Source organism: Sinohyriopsis cumingii, unplaced genomic scaffold (assembly GCF_028554795.1).
Source record: "Sinohyriopsis cumingii isolate HCF-2022 unplaced genomic scaffold, ASM2855479v2 utg001527l, whole genome shotgun sequence".
Classification (NCBI taxonomy): Eukaryota; Metazoa; Mollusca; class Bivalvia; order Unionida; family Unionidae; genus Sinohyriopsis; species Sinohyriopsis cumingii.
The window spans coordinates 3,018,896-3,039,621 of NW_028316012.1; the positions used below are offsets into that span (position 1 = coordinate 3,018,896).

A 20,726-nucleotide genomic window follows, 5' to 3' on the forward strand; every position below is an offset into this window, starting at 1 on the left:
GTGATAATATTTCAATGGCCAACATCAATTAAAACTTAAAAAAAAACTTTTTACCCTTATAGTACGTGTGAATGTGTGAGTGCGTGAATGTAGATTTTTATTCTAAAAATCAAAACCAAGAGACACTTACATTTTATAGACTGTTTATTCTGGTACAAATTTTACAATCCAATTCACAACACAACATAGCATTTAAAAAAGTTCATAGGCTTCTTCTTTTGACTGTCTTCACTCTCTCTCTTTTTAATGTCTTCACTTTCACAGCTTTTTCTTGCTCTTCATCCTCACTTTCTTCCCTTCTTCTTTTTTTTTCTACTGTTTCTGTTTCTTTACCTGTCTTCTTTCTTCCTCTTCTTCCTTTCCATAACTCACCTCTTCTTCTTCTTGCTCCTGTATTTTCTTAGGGCAATCTGGAGACCAATGTCCTTTTTCTTGACAATGATAACAGGTATCGACTTTTGTCTCTTCTATCCCATGGTTTTTTTTTTTTGACGGTCTGGACACTCTGTAGACCAATGCCATTTCTTCTGACAGATATAGCAAGTATCTTGACTTTTACCTCGAAAGGAGCGTGAGTAGTCCCTCGGCTGCTCTGAAGAAAAATTTCTGATGACCCCTCGCGAAGCTCTGATGAAAAGTTCGATCTGTGTAATCTCGTCCCTCGTTCTGCTCAGTTTGCGAGTGAAATGAATAGTGGAAGGACAAGACACACACCCTTTATATACGCTGATCTGCCATGGATATAAAGTGACCCATGGTGTTTAAACTTTAGTCATTTGACTTGTTGCAGTCAAGATGAAACGATCCAATTCATTCGTGAAGAAAGGAGAAGAAAGTAAGAGGCAGAAACGTGATCTATCGCATCGTACCATTGCTGAAGTCTTGGCACAAATTCATGCCAGTGATTTTGAAAAGGACATTAGTGAACCAGAATCCACACCCAGCGATTCTATACCTAGCCAAATTTCACCAATCAACCCTGAAAATTACTATTACATTCGAGAGACGGAAAAGCGTCCCTCTAGAAAGTTTAGAACCACGGCTTACAAATGCACGGTGAAGTTTAAAGATTTCAAGTCCTACGCACCTTTGGAGAAAGCAGGAGGGTTCATCACCGAGGTGTGGGATTCTTCGCTCACCACACTCAAGCGACAATGTCAACCCAAAGAAGACGATCGCTTGAGACTTTCCATAGAACACGACGGTTTGAAATCCCCTGTTTGGATCGAGTTTAGCAGTCCCGCAGAATTGACTCCTTCCTAAGTCATGGACAAGATTCAACACGTGCAACAATCCAATGACCAGTTTGACATCACCGATGGAAAAGCGACACTGTCCATGACCCACGTCTCTCTTCCTCAAGGGACTGGCAACAAAAAGGCCTTATTGGTAAACGGCCTTCGCAGCATTAAGCGTAGCCTCGTCCAAATTCACAATTCTCAAGACCAGATGTGTTTAGCCAGGGCTATCGTTGTGGGACGAACCTATGCCGACATTACGACACGGCAGAATGGAAAAGAGCCTGGGAGAACATTCGAAAATCGAACCGAGCCAAACAACGAAATGAAGCAGAACTCATGTTACAACAATCTGGCCTGTCCAAAGACACACGCTGCGGCATTTCAAGATGCCCTAGCTCGACGCTACACCTTAAAAGTGTACCCTCAAGTAGTGCGCGGACCTCTGTTGTTTCGAGGCCAGGACTTTAAGGACGGAAAATACATTCATCTCTATCATCACGATGACCATTTCGATACCATTACCGTATCACTTCATTCCTGGGATACGGTTATTACTGTGAGAAATGTGAATATGATTACAACAATCAAGAGCAACGCAAACATTGTGGATCGAATTGCTCAGGATGGTTGGCCTCTCAACCCTGTCAGGACGAAGGAAACGAACGAGTACATTGTCCTGCTTTTCTGCGCACGTTTGTCAGCCCTGCCTGTTACCAACAACATCTGAAGACACATGGTTCACAGCAGAAATGTACTTGTCAACTCCTGAGAATGTGTCCTACGTGTTTACAAGGCATATGTACCAATACTACCAAGGCACACATATGTCGAGGAAAGAACAAATTTCACATTTGTCACCAAATCGTGGTCTTGGAACACCCATGATACATGCAAAAATACCAACCCCAACAATAGAAAGATGATGGTCACAAGAAGAAGGATAAAAGCAATTTCATCTTTTTCGATTTCGAATGCATGCAAGAAACCGGCATTCACATTCCTAATTTCTGCGTGGCTCACTGAGCGTGTGAGAAGTGCATTCAAGAACCTATCTTCAGTTATTGCCCTCACTGCAACAAGATTCCTGGAGGACGTGAAAAAATCTTTCGAGGACCGAACACGCTAGCCGATTTTGCCCGATGGGTCTTACACCCCATCGACAAGACATGGAGCCAAGAGGACATCGAACGTTACGGCGATTGCCATCGTCATGCCACGGTGATGGCTCACAGTTTCTCCTAATACGATGGACAGTTTCTTCTCAGATACTACACGGAACAAGGTACCGAGCGTCCTAAAGTCACTTTGAACGGAGCCAAAAACATTTTCATGCAAATGGGACAAGTACAGTTTAACGATTTGATTACTTACTTGGCCATGCCTTCGAGTCGAATGCCTAAAACGTTTGGAATGACAGAAATGGCTAAAGGGTACTTTACACACTTTTTCAATACAGATGCCAATCAACATGCCGTTCTACCCCATTTGCCTGAGGCTCACTATTAAGACCCCGACAACATGCGTACCGAACAACGAGAAGCTTTCTACGCTTGGTACGAGGCTCACGCCTCGGACCCTTTTGACTTTCAGGAAGAAACGCTAAAGTATTGTCGTTCCGACGTGGACATTTTACGGCATTGCTGTGGAAAATTTCGACAACTGTTCATGGAACACGGAGGGGTCGATCCTTTGAAAGAAGCTTGCACCATTGCCAAAGAGTGTTCCTTAATCTAACAAGAACGATTCATGCCTGAAAACACCGTGGCTGTCATCAGTCCTTAAACGACCAAGTATGTCAAACCTCAATACTCGGTCAAAGCCCTACGCTGGTTACATTACTTGTGCGACAAGGAAGACAAATGGATTCAGCATGCCCGCACCGGAGGGGACGGAAAGACCATAAGAACGTATTCGGTCGATGGCTGGGACTTAAAAAAACCCAAGATCGTGTACGAGTTTAACGGTTGCTTATTTCACGGATGTCCCGTCTGTCATCCTGATTGTGGCACTAAAAATCAGTTTTTTACATCGAACCTAGGAAGACTTATACCGGGACACTTGTCAGCGACGCTTGAAGTTAGAACAGCAAGGATACCAAGTGGTGGAAATGTGGGAACACGAGTACGATCACGGAGGAAGGACCAATGCCACCTGTTTGCTGTACCACGCTGACGAAGAGAAAGGAAAAGAAATTAAATATTTGGACGTGTGTTCGCTGTATCCCTACGTGTGCAAATATTGACGCTTTCCTGCAGGGCACCCGCGATTGCTGACGCAACATATTGACTTGGATCACATTCGTCAATACGAAGGTTTGATCAAGTGTAAAGTCTTGCCTCCCACGGACTTGTACCATCCCGTGTTATTTCACCATTGTCAAGGAAAACTGATGTTTACTGTGTGCCTTACTTGCACCGAAACGTACAACCAAGACCAGCCTTGTCAGCACAGCAAGGAAGAACGCGCCTTGACGGGGACGTGGATCAACGTGGAGTTGTTCAAAACACTGGACATGGGATGCCAACTGTTAGAAGTGTACGAAATTTGTCACTTTCCCAAGACACAACAATACCATAAGGGTGACCCAAGTCAGAAAGGCATTTTCGCAGACTACGTGGATGCCTTTTTGAAACTGAAGCAAGAGGCCAGTGGCTATCCTTCTTGGTGTCACGCTCCCGAAGATCAAAAGAAATTCAAAGAGAAATACTGGGAACATGAAGGCATCACTTTATACCACATCGAGGAAAACGAAGGCAGGCGATCGTTTGCCAAAGTGATGTTAAATTGCTTGTGGGGTAAAATGGCACAACAACCGTGTTTACCCAAGACGGAGTATTTGACAGAACCTTCCCGCTACTTTCAGATGATTCACGACAAAACCAAGTACATGAAACACGTGGACATCCTTCGTGAGGATTTGATCTAAGTAGAAGCCGACGAATTTCGAAATGTCATCTTCGTAAAGGTCAGTGAGTTATTTGCTCGATTGTTGCAGAATGTTACGGCAATGTAATATTGTAATTGTAATTATGTGCAGTATGTATATTTGCTTACTAGAATCGTTAGTATGTAGTATTACCTGTGTATTGTTTAATTTACATGCGTACTTGAGAAATGATCTATGATTATGTAGATTGCTCGCTCGTCAGAATTAATATTGTAATTCGCTATTTAGTTACTTCATGGTAAACTAGTGTATTTATTCATGTGATATTTTAGATTTTGCAACTGTTGAATTGAATTGTGACTTTAGAAATGGTTGCAGTGTGTAAAATTAAATAATATGGATATTTGAATATTTGTGTACACTTGTGGGAGTGTAGTGCACAGAAATCCATCTGATTGGTGTGATATTGTTGAGGATAATGAGATTAAGAATATACATGTATATTGATGTGACGCAATTTAGTGATGTTTGGATCATAAGTATGATACCGCTCTTTATTGCAACGTTGTTTTCTATACGAACGTGTGTGTTTTTCGATGTGCACGAATACGTGACCGAAGATGTAGATAGCCTTTATCTGATGATTGATTGTTGATTTAGTGTGAGCTAGATGGTAACAAAGCATGCTAACGTTATTGTGTTTTTCGCAGGAAGCTTTTGGGGACAGAACTAAGTCCCGAGTCTCAGAGAGGGAGACTGGGTAGAGCAAGGCAGTAGGCAAAGAACAAGCCTAGTTGATAGAGAGAGAGAGAGAGAGAGAGAGAGAGAGAGAGAGAGAGAGAGAGAGAGAGAGAGAGAGAGAGAAAAGGAGGAGGAGAAAAAAGAACAAGAATGGGTAGCGTACAGGAAGAACGTAGTACGGAGAACGCCGGAAGGAGGAAAGAAATTGGCGTTGTAAACACAGATGAGTAGAAACCAAGTAAAGGGAAAGCCATCTCACACTATAATCGCGTGATGAATTAGGTTGTTGCGTGGTCGAGAGAAGAAACAAGATTGGTTGAGAAATTAGTATCGTTTAATTTGTATTAAATTGGTATTCTTTTGAATTTCACCTTTATGTTCTTAATAATTTAATTGTCGGTATTGCTGACTGGGGGCTCGCAGCTTTACCTCTCTCTATCACTAATTTCACTTCCTACAGAAACGAGCCAGGGTGGGAATTCCACAGTAATTCAAATAAATATTAGGAGCATTCCACCCCAACGAATAACAGTGGGTCACATAGAACTTCACAAAGTGTGACAGTCAAATGAGCATTTCCTCCAAATAGATGAACATATCAATATAAATCAATCAAAAATTTCCGTTCGATTAATATCCAAGCAATATTTGTTTTGTTTTATTAGGCGCGCTTTACTTGGCATATGTTTTGTGTTGCTATGATAATATATTACGTGGTTAAGAACTATTGATAACTATGTAATAAGTTTGGGTTGGCACTTTATGTATGAAAATTAAGTTGTTTGCAGCAACACTTATCATTTACATTTATTTTTGATATGGCTTTGAGCCCTGTTTAGCTTGGCTTAAAGGTCTATACGATTTCTTGACGAGGAAAACTCGCAGATCGAAAAAAGTAATAATCAGAGCATTATGTCGAATTAACGATTTAGCAAAGGAGTTACAAATCCAATGTGTAATAAGTGATTCATACTAAGTGAACTAAAAGGAAAATGAAGGACATTGACTGTGTACATACACGAGACTGCTTTATTCACTACAAAATACACTTTTTATTAACTACAAATGTAAAAGGTTCTAATTATATATGTCAATTTTCAAATGACTTTCTTCAACGTTGCCAATGTTTATTAACTTCAGACAATTATGTAATTTCAGTATTTACACTATGATGTAATTTATCAATTATCTAAATGTACAAATATTTGTTAAACAAGTCAATATCGTCCAAAAGGGTTAATTCTAATGTATTTCTATAAACTTACTCGCATAATATAGGGAACCCTGTTATGCATTTTGTACGGTATATGTACAAAATCATGCTGCTGACAGCTACTAGAAATATCCAGTATGACAGTTTGAGAGAAAAGTGTATACATTATGTTTTTAAAATGGAAGGCTTTCGATCATATCAGTACATTTAAAAAGATTGTAAAATGACTGTGAAAATTAGGTTTGTACCCAGTAAGCGTGCTGTTTTCCAATTCGTTCTACAAGAAAGCAGGTAGGACGTAGATTTGTTGTATTTGCAATATCCGTATATGTATGAGATTCAAATATGAAAATAAGGATATAGTTTCTGCATCTCTAAAACTCTTCTTCCTGCAAAACAAAATATGTCAAAATGCAATTTAAAATGTAAATGCAGTATACGCTATTTTCTCTAATATATTGCAAGAAACAAATACTTCATGAAAAGTATTTTCTTTTACTGATATTCTGTTCTACGTGCTATGATATATATAAGCACAAGATACCCTGCTATAATTTAGAGATTTCATGGCGAATTTTAATGTATATTGTTAATAGGACAAATATGTATTTATTTGGTATTGAATAAATCCACTTTCACGCAAGACACCATATTAATTTTTGACACGAATGGAACTCGAACCCTATACATAAATGACATGCAAGTTAATAATCGTCCAGATATACTACTGTATTTCAGACGTTTTCTCAAAGATTCGTCGTTGATTAAGATATATCAATATATATTGTCAGGTGTTTAGCATTAAGACGTCTACTTGTAGTTGCCCTCGGAATTTATATTTACTCTGTCTTTGCTGTTTAAGACAAATGATATATGTTATTTACCTTTATAATCGTCTATATTTCTGTGTTGTCGGTACAGTCACACTTTATACTACCTCCCTTGTTGCCAGAGTTTAGTTTCGGAAGCGCAAACATCGAAGCTGTACATGTCTTTTCTTGACCCTAGTAGTAGTAATAATAATAATAATGATAATAATAATAATAATAATAATAATAATAACAATTATAATAATCATAATAACATTAAGAAGAAGATGATGATGATGAGGAGGAGGAGTAGGAGGAGATTGATGATAACGGTTTATAAAAATTAAACAAGATTAATTTTGTTGGTGTGCTTGATACCCGGACGGTCTTACCAATTTAGGTATTAATTTTATTCCATCAATCTTCAGTGTGCATCATTCTTTGCAAAAACAAGGTTCATGGAAGTTATTTCCCACAGTATTTATCTTCATAACGATGACGATTTACACCTTTGTGTATTTATATTTAGCAGGAGTAGATCATTTATTCACCTGTCATATATACGAGAGCCTAATGAAAGAATAGTGAACACTAAGTTTTAAAATATTCCCACAATATCAAAGCTAACACCGATACAGAAGTATGCAAAACCTTTGCATGATTTTTCAGTACGGATAGAAGTGTGCACCTAAACCCTTCTGTTATAGAAATTAGACATACACGTTTAGGATCAGTTACATTCTGCATTTAAAGACGAAACATTAAATTGCTATTTAGCGAGAAATTACTTGCCTCGGCTGTTCGAATAGTCATTTCTAGCTCGTATTGTACGCCGCTAAATGGAGGATTGAATCTAAGCTGCAAAGTAAAGAAAATTTATATTCCCAACACTGGGATCGTTAATATTCATCCTGAACTAAAACCTAGTGACACCATAACGTAATAATCATATATGTGACCTATGTTTGGTTGACACAGAGTACGTATGTTCCATAGTTTATGATTGCCAAGGTTTTCATTATATATATATGTTAAATGGATGATGCGTCTGGATGACCACTGATCTCCGCTTTCTTTACTTGGATAGTATTGACCATATAATAAGATACATTGACTTTGGCAGAATATATCTGTCCCTGTCTCTTTCTCTCTCTCTGTCTCTCTCTCTCTCTCTCTCTCTGTCTCTCTCTGTCTCTCTCTCTCTCTCTCTCTCTATATATATATATATATATAAATATATATATATATATATATATATATATATATATATATATATATATATATATATATATATATATATATATATACATGTATGTATATAAATATAAATGATATGAGAAATTATGTTGTGTTATTAAATACGAGTATAAAGAAATGCTAACTCACCCTGTGTCTTGCTTTTGTAACTTTGACCAAAACAGAACCTCTACAAGGTCTTGTCAAAAGTCCTGTGAAAGGTTTGAAAAAGAAATTTGCTTGTTCTAGTACCAAAGGGTTGTTAACATCAGCATCTGTGTATGTTTCAGACGTCGGTATGTCAGTGAAAGCAATGCAAAGTCCGAAAAGACTGATGATAACCACATATGTCAACATTATTTTCTTTTCTTCGCTGAATCGCTGACAGAAAGTTGCCAAACACGGTATGGAAGAAAAGGAACCTTTTGCGCAATATATATGGACCTGACGAAAGCAGCCAAGCAACAGAGGGTTAACAATCGGTTAGAAGTTCATGAATCGGGCTACAACGACGGATTGTTTGTATTTGCTTTTATCTTTTATCTTCAGTGATTAATTTGTCCTTGCCCTTCTCGTGATTTCGCATAGCTTAATTATTAATGCGTTTTTAGTATATTTCAATTTGAATGTGCCAAATACAAGGGATCTAACAGCAACCAACTAAATGGTCAGAACACTTGCGAGAAACTAGCTTAAGACCGATGTGTCTGTCACTTATTTTGATATATAAGAAGACAATATTCTACGTCCTTTGAGAGGTTCTTCAACGCGAAGGCGTTAAACCGTAAATCGCTTTCCTTTAAACGACATTCACGGAATTGTTACCTCATAATTGCTTGATTTTTCTCGCTTCATCTTGCTTTGTCTCGCGAATCACGAAAATACAAACCACTTACACATAACAATATCCCCTAATTTGTCATATTACGAAACTTAAGATGGTGAAATTTATAGGAAGTTATTCGATAAGTCTGGTAAATAATCTTCGTTATAACGTCCGCTCCGTCAAGCGATCTAATTATTCGGTTTGATAGCTCCCGAAATCAAACCAATACTCACTCAATTATAATAAAACTATATAAAAGGCCACACATACGAAAAGGGCAAACGCTAGGTTTATTAGAGAATGTTAATATTATGAGACGAATTATCTAGCCGTCTTGTTATTGCAATACTGGGTTAATATGATGATGACTTAGAATAGTCGAAACTAGTTTGTTCCAGTACCTACTTCCGTTTCTGATTACATTTGCTTTCATTATAATTGTTATAATATTGCAGAATATATTTCCTGTAACAGCACCTTGATAAAGTTAGGGAAAAGATTGGATGTAAACATGTCTTTGACCGGTCTCGTTATATATATTCAATTCAAAAATAGAGTTATGAAAAAAAGACTGTTGGCATATACATCAATATTGTACACACGCAAAGGAAATACAGTTTATTAAGTGTATATTCTTGACCTAAGCTATGGCATCTATGTGATGTGTTATATTGGTATAGACTCAATATTTTCCGAAAATAATTGACGTTCACTTTATTAATAAGGTTGAAATCATAGGTTGTTCGATGTTTACTTAACCGCATGTTAACCTCAAACATTGCTTCTTCCTAACTTATCTCTCGATTGCCAGTTACCAGGAGGCCACTTTTATTTTAGGCATTTTGTTACATAAGTAGTCCCATCGAGAAGCATGATCAAAATTGAGTAAAAGAAATTAGTGGGGATTTAAAGGTCGAATTTGAGGACACCGTAGAGAATAAAGCAATTTTATATGGGATGGAAATAAAACATTATCACAATCTACCATTTGGATGAGGGTAAAACTAGTTGGTGTAGTTCTGCTCAGAGCATCATTCATAGTGCGTGTGATCCTGAGTGTAGTAGGTCCAAGTTATGCAAATGTGTATAATATGCTGGAAAATTAAAGTGTACAGTCACCAATATCTCTCTCTCTCTCTCTCTCTCTCTCTCTCTCTATCGCACACACACACACACACACATACACACACCCTTTGTCTCACAGACTTGTGATCTAGTAACACAAACTATTCGAATGTGTCATGCTTTGTAAGCAAGCACAACAGGTACACTAGCAAGCTAGAAGAAGCTAACTTATTCGTATTTATATTTGGATGTTTGCTAGACATTTCTAGTTCGTAATGCATTCGTGTTTGTTTGATTATGGTTGTAGTTAAAACTAAAAAATTAACTTCATGGTGATGGTACTTCGTCAAAGAGAAAACTAGCGTCAGATAAAGTCCAAACTTTGAGTGCCACTTAACAGTGCTTGTAAATTCCAACATTCTGTGCCTCAAAGGTTTTCACAAAAATATATTATATGAAAGTTAAACATTCCGCTTACTTCGTTTGCATTTAATATAATCAAGGAAAAGCAGCGTAGTAAGATAGTAACGACGTTTGGTAAGGAAACTGCATGCATATCATTGGTCGATTTCTTCATTCATTAAGTCCATCATCGTGACCTTGTGAAGCGACGTAAACTGCTTGTATGAACCAAATGATATATACTATAGATTGATCATATTTCAGCAATTAGACTAATATAATATGTATCACAGATCAATAACCTGAGGTGGTTATCATAACGCACAGTTGTTTTGAAAATAATGATTCCCCTTCCATGCTTGGCAAACGTGTGAAAGCCTGATCAGTAAGTAGATCAATGCGATCTGAAAAAAGTGGCTGCATATAGCGACCGCTCGGTATTCAAACCTTGGGAAATAAACGACATATTTGTTAATTCATTCAATGCAGAATGCGAACTATACAAATACAATCGCTTTGACAAATATAAGGTAACTGAAAAGGTCGTAAATAAATTACTTTTTGTAAATTTCAAGTAACAAATTGTTGACTAGATAACAATTCGAAAATATTAAAAAATAATGTGAGGAACTGCGAATTAAATCCCAGTATGGGGTGATTTGAATGTCATTATAATTTGGTAACATTGATTATTGTTGTGCATATCATTCGTACTATTTATGCTAACTTTCCCTCATTGCCATTTTAATAATGGTTAGAGATAATATTCTGAATAGAAATATCGGACACATGCCTCTGTCACTAGACAGAGTCCTACGATTCATCAAAGTGTTCACATACTTGATTTTGCAAATATGAGACTTTACGGTATTGAAGAAAGTGAAGTAAAATGTACATCGTATTAGATAATTCGTGTTTTGTTCGGAAGATCTGGCAATCGATTTGGGATGGATAATGTGAATTGATGTAGCTGGAAATGAGAACTGTGAATGGATCGCTGTTTATTCCGTTCCGAAATGGCATAGGACTGGAGCATATAATTAGAAACTCAATCTTACATGCCCGACAACGACCCATCTAAACATCTATATATCTGTGTGTGTGTGTGTGTGAGTTTGCCAAGAAAGTATTTCTATATAGAATTGGTATATCAATACATTCTAACGAAATAATCTTAAGAACGTCAATCAAGGGTCAAACGAAGGTTATGCTTTCATGCAACATGATACATATCAGTGAACCGTACGTATTATTCATTGTAGCTATAGCTTTTACAGAGCTAAGCTGTCTGTATACATAAGTCCCATTTCATTGACAAGTATGTGCTGTCGCTAAAGGTTGTTTAAAAAGCGAATTGAATGGGAATCATTCCTGGCGAGAGCGGGTTAAAAAGTAGTTTTGAGTAGATTAAAGGCGCTTTGGGGTTCATGACTGGGGCGACAAAGTATGTGATCGTGCTTTGCTTTTCATTGTATCAGAAATTAAGTTTTGCATTGTTGGGGTCATTGCTCAAACGTTATTATGTCAGCATCAAAGGTCAATAGGATTTGCAACGAAAATTGTTGTTTTCTGTCTTAAACTTATTAGACACTGTTTAAACATATTACTGCATGCCCATTATTCGTGATGAATTAAGGCGATATTTACAAAAGGGCTCACCTTAGTTCAATGTTATGCCAAAGTCTTAATCATCATTCTGGAAACAGTTCTCTCTGTGTAGCTTTTTTAATATTTAGTGCTATTTACCTGTGCCATTTGATATTTATTCAACAATTACAACATCACCAATAATAAAATAATAATAATTAAAATGTTAATGTCGATATTTTTATCCAGGATCAGATAATTAGCTAATTATTTCTTTTTTATTCTCGCTATGCAGTTAAAACAAATATCCATCAGATATACATGTAGTTTTGAAAAGTCTACAAACTTAACATTTACTTCACTGACAAAATTAAATTTCAAATAATATATAGTATTACATATGAACATTCTTCTATCACCAGGATGAGTCTATTGTACGATTTAAAAACTGTATGCGTTCAAAACACATGATTGATTTCTCAATTATATAGAGAGATAGAGTTTCCTACAATCTGAAATATATAAAAGATTAAGCATCAGTTTTGTTAAAATAATCTCTCGAAATTATTTTCAATAGACCGCTTACTGCTCGTTTTAATGTTCCTTGTAAATTTCAAATTAATATGAAACTAAAGTTCTAAAATAGTTAAAACCTTACAAAGTAAGAACGGATTTCCTAAAAATGCTTAAATCCTTACTTGTCGTCCATCTAAGAATATAGACTAGATATAAATGTGTTATAGTATATTCTTTATTTGAAATCCATGATGCTGGTTTTGTTAGCTATATTGTCTCCACATCAAAGTGATATTTCAGGGGTCGCCCCATACATTACAGCGTTATATTAAATATGGAGAAAAAATCATGGTTATATACATCCAGACTGACTGATCCAATTTATATTATCTAACGCTTTTTGAAATTATTATATCCTTAGACACCTTTATATGAAGTGTATAAGGTTAGACAAGGACAGGGTAATATTAATAAAATTATAGTAACGTTTCTGTCATTTACTCCTAAATACAATTCTACTTTTGATTGCGCGTTTTGCTAAGCATACTGGTTTTAAGTAGTGTTCCTGTAAAGTGTCTAGTCAAACAGCCATTTATGTATAGCCAGTTCATAATCAGAAGAGGGTGAACTCTTTCTCATGAATATTGTGAATGAAAATAAAGCCATATAATGAATGTAAGATATGTCATCAGAATACCACAATTACAACGTGACCAGTACTATTATGATATGCTGTCCGTTAGCGGTTTATTAGAATATTGGCACAATTAACCCCACCCAGATAAAGGTAATATTATTTCATTCGCGAAAAATACCAAAGTCACATCTCATGCCCTTCAAGATAGATAATACATTGTTACTGTAGTACGGCTGTATATATGCATATTCGTCTTAGGCCATCATTAGTAGCACTTTACTTGTAATATGCATATAGGCATACACTAATATTATCAATTCAACTATAATATACCCGAAGAGATTTCATTCAGTTAATTTTTCGTTAATACAGTAAAGATAGGAACATAGCTTGACAATAATCGACTTACAGTACATTATAAATATATATATATACATACATATATGCACATACATATATATGAATACATACACACATGTACATATATACACTGAATCTGTATGGTTTCGAATGATGCCCGTTGTGCAGAATAAGGGCGTTAACTTCTCGAAAAGAATTTTTAATCAATCTCCACAGTTTACCTTTAACTCCGAGATAGAATAGCTTATAAAAGAGGCCATTATGCCATACCGTATTAAAGGCCTTCGCATTCTCCAGGAATGCAGCATAAACGTATGATTGACCTTCTACATAATGCATGTATGTATGTAAATGTATGTAAATGTATGTATGTATGTATGTATGTATGTATGTATGTAAGTATGTATGTATGTATGTAGGTAGGTAGGTAGGTAGGTAGGTAGGTATATATGCATGTATGTATGTATGTATGAATGTGTGTGCATGCATGTATGTTTGAATGTATGTATTTATGTATGTATGCATGCATGTATGTATGTATGTATGTATGTGTGTATGTATGACTGTCTGACTGACCGGCTGACTGAATTTATTTCCTCTTCAACAGAGATTACATCAGATTAAACAAATTCTGGATAATACAAGATCATCAAATAGAACAGAAAAGTGACAAAAATACAATAGTAATATTGTGTCAGCTACCGTATTGACAAAACCAAATATCTCAATACCTGCAATTATTCAAATCTGCAATCATTTGGCTGAGCATAGCACTGATCTTTTAAACGTTGCATGATGATGATAATATTTCGAAAAGTTAATACGTCTATATTGTTATGTGCTTAACATTAAGTTCGAGAGAGCAACGAAAATGAAATGAAAAAGTTATAACAGTGTAATTCTTTATTTAGTTTTTTTTTCTTCATATGACACATTTATTTATGCATACATATACTTGTTTGCGCGTATCCGTGCGTGCATGCATTTATTTATGACTGACTGTCTAAATGACTTAATTACCTCTTCAACAAAGATTATATCAGGTTACTAAGATAGATATTATACGCATCATAAGATTATGAGACACAGTATAGACGAGAACGCAAGCATGATATATATATATCGTCAACTAATGCATTTACAAAATGAGATATACAAATACCGAAAATCATATAGAAATCTATAGAAAATATACATAAACAAATACATAACCACACACACACATATATATACATATATATATACATAAATACATACATACATACATATACATACACATATACATATGTTTATACATACATACATATATACATATATATATATACATACACATACATATATATATACATATATATACATATCTATGTATATATACATACAGATACATACACATATACACACATACATATACATACACACACATACACACATACATATACATACACATATCTATATATATATATATATATATATATATATATATATATATATATATATATATATATATATATATATATATATATATGTATATATATATATATTTATACATACATATATACATATACACATATATTCATATACCCATACATACACACACATTCATATACATATACATATATACACATATATATACACATATACATACACATACATACACCCATACGTACATACATATACACATACATATATAAACATAAACAAATACACTGTCTACAGCTGTCATACAACACAATTTGCGGATTTGACAAGAAGACTTTGGCCTTGAATTTTTTATTTTTAATGTTAATTTACTACTTACTATTTATGTCATGTTTGAACATGTTGGTTGATAGTAAGGGATACATTTTATTGTAGAATGAAGCTATGCTGTTTGCGGTCACCAACATGAGCCAATCTGATACATCATCATCAATAGACGACATGCAATCAACCCTGCTTCCAAGAAGTGTCTCCAACAATATATCTTCTTCTTGACTGAATAAGTTAACCACGTATCTCACTTCTAAAGAGTCAATCACTCTCTCAAAGAAAACGTTTCGTTCCTCAAGCAGCATTTCGCAACCTAAAATAAGATGTTTCGCTCTTTCGTCAGTCTTTTTTCCACAGAGTTTGCATACCTTAACTTCACCAACAGGCATGATATATAGTTTCATTACTTCAGAGATAGGCCATAACATGAATGGAAATTTACGTCCATGAAACCATATACTACTTGGTTTTAAGTCGAAATGAATGTTTCTGAAGTGAATTAAATCACCCCTTAGTTCCATATTTGCTCTCCAGGAAGTTTCTTCATAGTTTTGAATAATATCAATAATATGTCGATTCCAAACGAGTTTTTCTTCTGTTTGTACTCTTGCGACTCTGGTCAATGGAAGCATACATATATAGGATGAAATTGCTCTTTTTCAGCCGAGTGTGTAAGGGCGATTGGACTTTTATCTGGAAAACGATTTTCATTATGCGCTTATGTCAGTATCTGAACAACCCGCTAAAACAAACGGGCTTTATACCAGATATTGCCAGAATAACTAAGAAATATGGTATGGGAAGTGTTCTTTTAGACTATGCATATACAATACGAGTGCATGCAACCAAGAGAAAGGAAAAATGACCAGAAGAAAGCTGATCAATCACGTCCGTGAACAAGACACACGGCTACGCAGTCATCTTCTGTTAACAGTGTAACTTGCCAAACAAATTACAGTTTTCAAATATTTAAAAGTCACAAACTAAATTCGGAACAAATCGTGTATTCTATTTCAAAACCACACAACCACACACACACACACACACAAACACACACATGCAGGAAAGGAAGCGATCATTCATAAGTTATTACGAATAAGAGTACCTGGAATTGCTATGCGTTTATTCTTGAACGATGAGCTGAAATATATTTATATTCGACATGTAAATATGTCTTCATGGTTTTCAGAGAAACAAAAGAAACGCATTTTCCCAAACACAAACGTTTTGAGATTTAGTAGAACAAAAGATATGTGTTTGTTTTTGTTTATTGGGGGTGGGTGGTCATATCATTTTCACTACATGGCTGCTTTATTCTCTAGACTAAACAGCTGAAAAAACATTTGTAGATAAAAATATAATGTATTGATGTAAAGCAAAATCTTAATTTTTGAGCCTTCTGAAAGCATTGCAGTATGATTTCACTACCACACACTGCAGTTTTATAGAACACAGTCAGTATGTCTCGTTGTGTGTCAAAAAGCTATAGTTGTCTTCATTTAAAATGAAATGCATGGCATCGGATCCATATTTCAAACGTTTGCTCCACCATTAGTAGATTTTTTCATAAATCACATCTGAAAGGATCGGGCAAGTACAATCTTGTATATGGTATGCCATATTCCTATCATATTAGACGGACCACGAAATGGCAGTGTTGTCTAAGGCGGTCGACGTTTCAGATCACTGCCATCTCATCCATGTCCTCCTCGGCTTGACTATCGACTCGGCTAACGCCGTAATGTATAACGTTTTCCAGTAGTTTTCCGATGGTCGATGGTCCTTCCCAGTGTTCCCCCGGGTTCTTCATCCATCAGGTATGCTGCGCTTCATATCTAGCTAGCATGTACTAAAAACGGGGCCAAAACCCATTGAAAAATCAACAACAACTAATATATAAAATATTTGTCTTCAAATAAGCCTTGAAATGATGTCATCAGTCATTGATCTACGGTTTAGTTTTGTTCTTTTGAACAAAGATAAGGCATACACCAGAGGATCTATACGGAAAGGTCATGGCCGTTCCTACTTTTGTTCCAATACCCTCTGATTGAAGAACTAAATTAGGTCAAAATACCACTCCCAGTTAAATTGGCCAAGCTACTATCAAAATATTTTGTCTATTTCACCTATTGTTCCGAAACCACTTGTATGATCCATTGTTTTATGTTTCAGCTATTGTTCTAATTAAATCAATCACTTCTGTCACCTATGCAGACCCTCGATACGGTTTTGCTTTGCTAATACTCAACCTCTGAAGTTAAGCTGTGCATGTAATTATATATTACTGCATATGCGTATGTATGCATTTATAGAAATAGACAATTATGTATATATGTATGTACACCTTATTCCATGCAAAAGGACAAAGCGTCAGCTTTGTTTTGCTAGTCACTGGTACAATGCCAAGACTCAGCTTGAAACACTTCCTTTATAAACACTGCCAACACTAAATGAAGTCCAAGCAAGATATGTGTAGAAATTTCATTCCAAAAGAAGCAATCGTGTTAAAACAAATGGAGTCATTTTGGCATTGGTGCAAGGTTTGTTTCACACCTATTACAATGAAAGAACAATTACAAAGAGAAGGTTATTTGAACTAGTACATTTCCTGTACGAGGGTTTTTACCCAAATTAGACGCTCTCTTATGGGTTATCTTTCTCCATAAATACCTTTGATAGATCTTAAATACATCAAGTTAAAGTAATTTAATGAATACCTTGCTTGAAAATCATGACACCTCTCTTTCAACAATTATTTTCATGTAATCGAAGGTAAGACATGCCTTTAAAAATAGATATTTTAGAACTGACTGGCATATCACACGTTTGGAAGTTATGGGCTAACATGTCAAAACTGAAGCATACATAAGCATTAATGAGTGGTAATCATACAGATGTTGTTTTTGTTGTTGTGGGGTTTAACGCCATTTTTCAGCACACGATAGCCTATACATGGCGGCCAGTATTAATGGTGAAGGAAGAATTCTGGAAAACCACGGGAAGAACCACCGACCCACGAGAAGCTACTGGCAAGCTTTCTCACATACCCACATTGGCCGAATCCTAGACTCGAACCCACGCAGACAGAGGTGAGATGGCAGTGATTAGTAACGGAGAGCGCTTTAGACAACTAGTCCACTCGGGGCCCCTAATGATAGAGATAAACAAAAGCTTTTAATTGTTCGCAAGACAAACAGCTTTCAAAACCGTTTCAGTATAATCGGCAGAAATTAATAGCTATATCTAAGTCGTTTTATGTACTGCACTCCAATACAAATATGTCTTGCAGATATAGGAATCGCATGTTTATTTAATATAATTAGATTTTGGGGTGTAGTTTGAGGGGGATATGGTGTGACTGGAATTAACTTCCATGCAGATCGTACTTTCTTTCGCTTACCACAGATATTCTCTGAGGTTTTGTATGTACATTCGTAAGAACACGTGTGCGTGATTCTGGTTTCGTGCCTATATTTATTGAACATCTTACCACCGTCGGCTCGTTTATGATGCACAAAGGACGGCTTCATTTCCCCACTAATGTCAAGGACATTTGTCTCGTTCATCGTCAGATTAGTAGTGGCAATTATTTCCTTGTCCGGACCTGCACGATCTTTATTCTCATCCCTGGATGCGTCCGATATTGCTACTTGAAGTTTTCTATCCGCTTCTTTTGACCTATGAATTTCTTTATATGGCCGATTGATTTCACCTTGCATCGCCTCCTGATGTGTCTCCATTTTATTGGTTAGCGTCTGACAATGCCTCCGTGCCTTTTCTAGATATTCTATTCGTTCTTGCATCGCTTTCTCACGTTGTCTGCCTTCAGTTGCGAATCTTTCTATATATGTTATCTTTGTTTCCATCACATTTATCCTCTTTATTAAAATTGCAATTTCCTCACTTTGAACATATTTGCTTGGTTCTGCTGCATTTGGTATGATAAAATAACAATAAATGACGAAACAATGAATGAGCGTTATTTCCGTCATATCCATGAAAGTGCCTGAATAGATTGGGATGGGATGTGCGATTGTTGTTATATTAGGAGGTACACAAAGCAACCGTGTCACGCAACTGGCACGTATCATGATAGGATTGTCATCTGTATCAAACATGACGTGAGAGGCCTCACTAGACCCACCTCAAACTCTGCCAGGTGAAAACGCAGTTCTCCTATGACACTAACATTTCGATAGTCTTGAAAGGGGTTTTGTTGTGGAATACACGTCTAATCAAATGTTTAATGCGCTTGAAAATTAAACTCAAAAAATCATACAGGACATAAGTAGTATATAAAAATACCGTAGGGACTAGGGACGTTAATGATAAAATAGGGGTGTTGTACCGTAAGGACTATACAAATTTTAACATTGGAAAATATGTCTGATACCGTAGGGACAAGAGAAATTTAACATGGTGGGATGGGACTAGATAGAGACAATGGGAATTTAACATGGGGAATTTTAACATGGATGGGACTATAGAAGAACAATGGAAATGGAACATGGGACAGGGAGAGAACACAGACAATACACATTTATTTTATTTTATTTTTTTTATTTTTTAAACTGAGGCATGAAAATGAATATCTTTTCGAGGCATAGGATTGGCCCTGAAAAGGGCCTTTGGGTTTTATGTTAACATACCATACTGTTAACCTAGAGGGCACCACATAGGTCTCCTTCTTTTCCTTAAACTCTGTCTCACTTCTGGACCGTAAATCAAAACCCTCTTTAAACAACCTTGTCTTTCTACGTAGATTCTTCTTTTCCACACACATGTATCCGTCATCTTGACAATAGTCCACGAGAATCGGATGTACATGGGTAAGTCCGTTCTAAACATCATTGAAGAGACGAGAGTAGAGGATTCCACGTCGGTCCACATCTCGGTGACGAGAACAGGTGAAGGAATGTAGCGAACTGCCATTATTTATAGGGAAAGGAAGGATCGAAACGGATTGAGTTGGTTGACCAATCCAAACACTCGTTACAAAATTCAGTCACCATTCGTCCAATCGGAAGAGAACAGTCCGTGACGTCACATTCCTTATATAGAGTCGCTAGCGTTTGTGGGCAGTCAATCCATGCGACATAGCATAAACATGGCGCAAACTCAGAAGACGATCAATTGGGGTGCACCGGTCGTGGAGACTACCCAAGAGAACCTGGACTTACTTCCAGAATAGGTAAATTGGGATTTTGTGGATTTTTTTCGCAAGAATTTGATCCAGAACCAGTGCATTCACCACCTTCTCTTTCTTTACCACACGTGGAGAATTTTAAACAGAGACAGAAAGAAGAACTGGAGAAAGGTATACAACAGCAAAAAGAAGCAGAACAAGCTTTTCTCCTATAGCAGCAAGAAGAAGAGGTAAGAAAGAAACAACAAGAAGAAGCAGTAAAGAAACAAGAGGGTGAAAGTCAAACGGTCACGATACTGTTAGACATT

General features: G+C 36.3%; 1 protein-coding gene across 1 annotated transcript; it reads right to left on the reverse strand.

Moving 5' to 3' along the window:
• Nucleotides 1–6,421: 6,421 nt before the first annotated feature.
• On the reverse strand, nucleotides 6,422–19,270 carry LOC149772032 (uncharacterized). Its single transcript, XM_089947968.1, has 2 exons — nucleotides 18,763–19,270; nucleotides 6,422–6,471 (listed from the first exon to the last, which is right to left on the reverse strand). The coding sequence occupies exons 1-2, from the start codon at nucleotides 19,268–19,270 to the stop codon at nucleotides 6,422–6,424; spliced, it is 558 nt and encodes a 185-aa protein (XP_089804094.1).
• Between the last annotated feature and the right edge of the window lie 1,456 nt (nucleotides 19,271–20,726).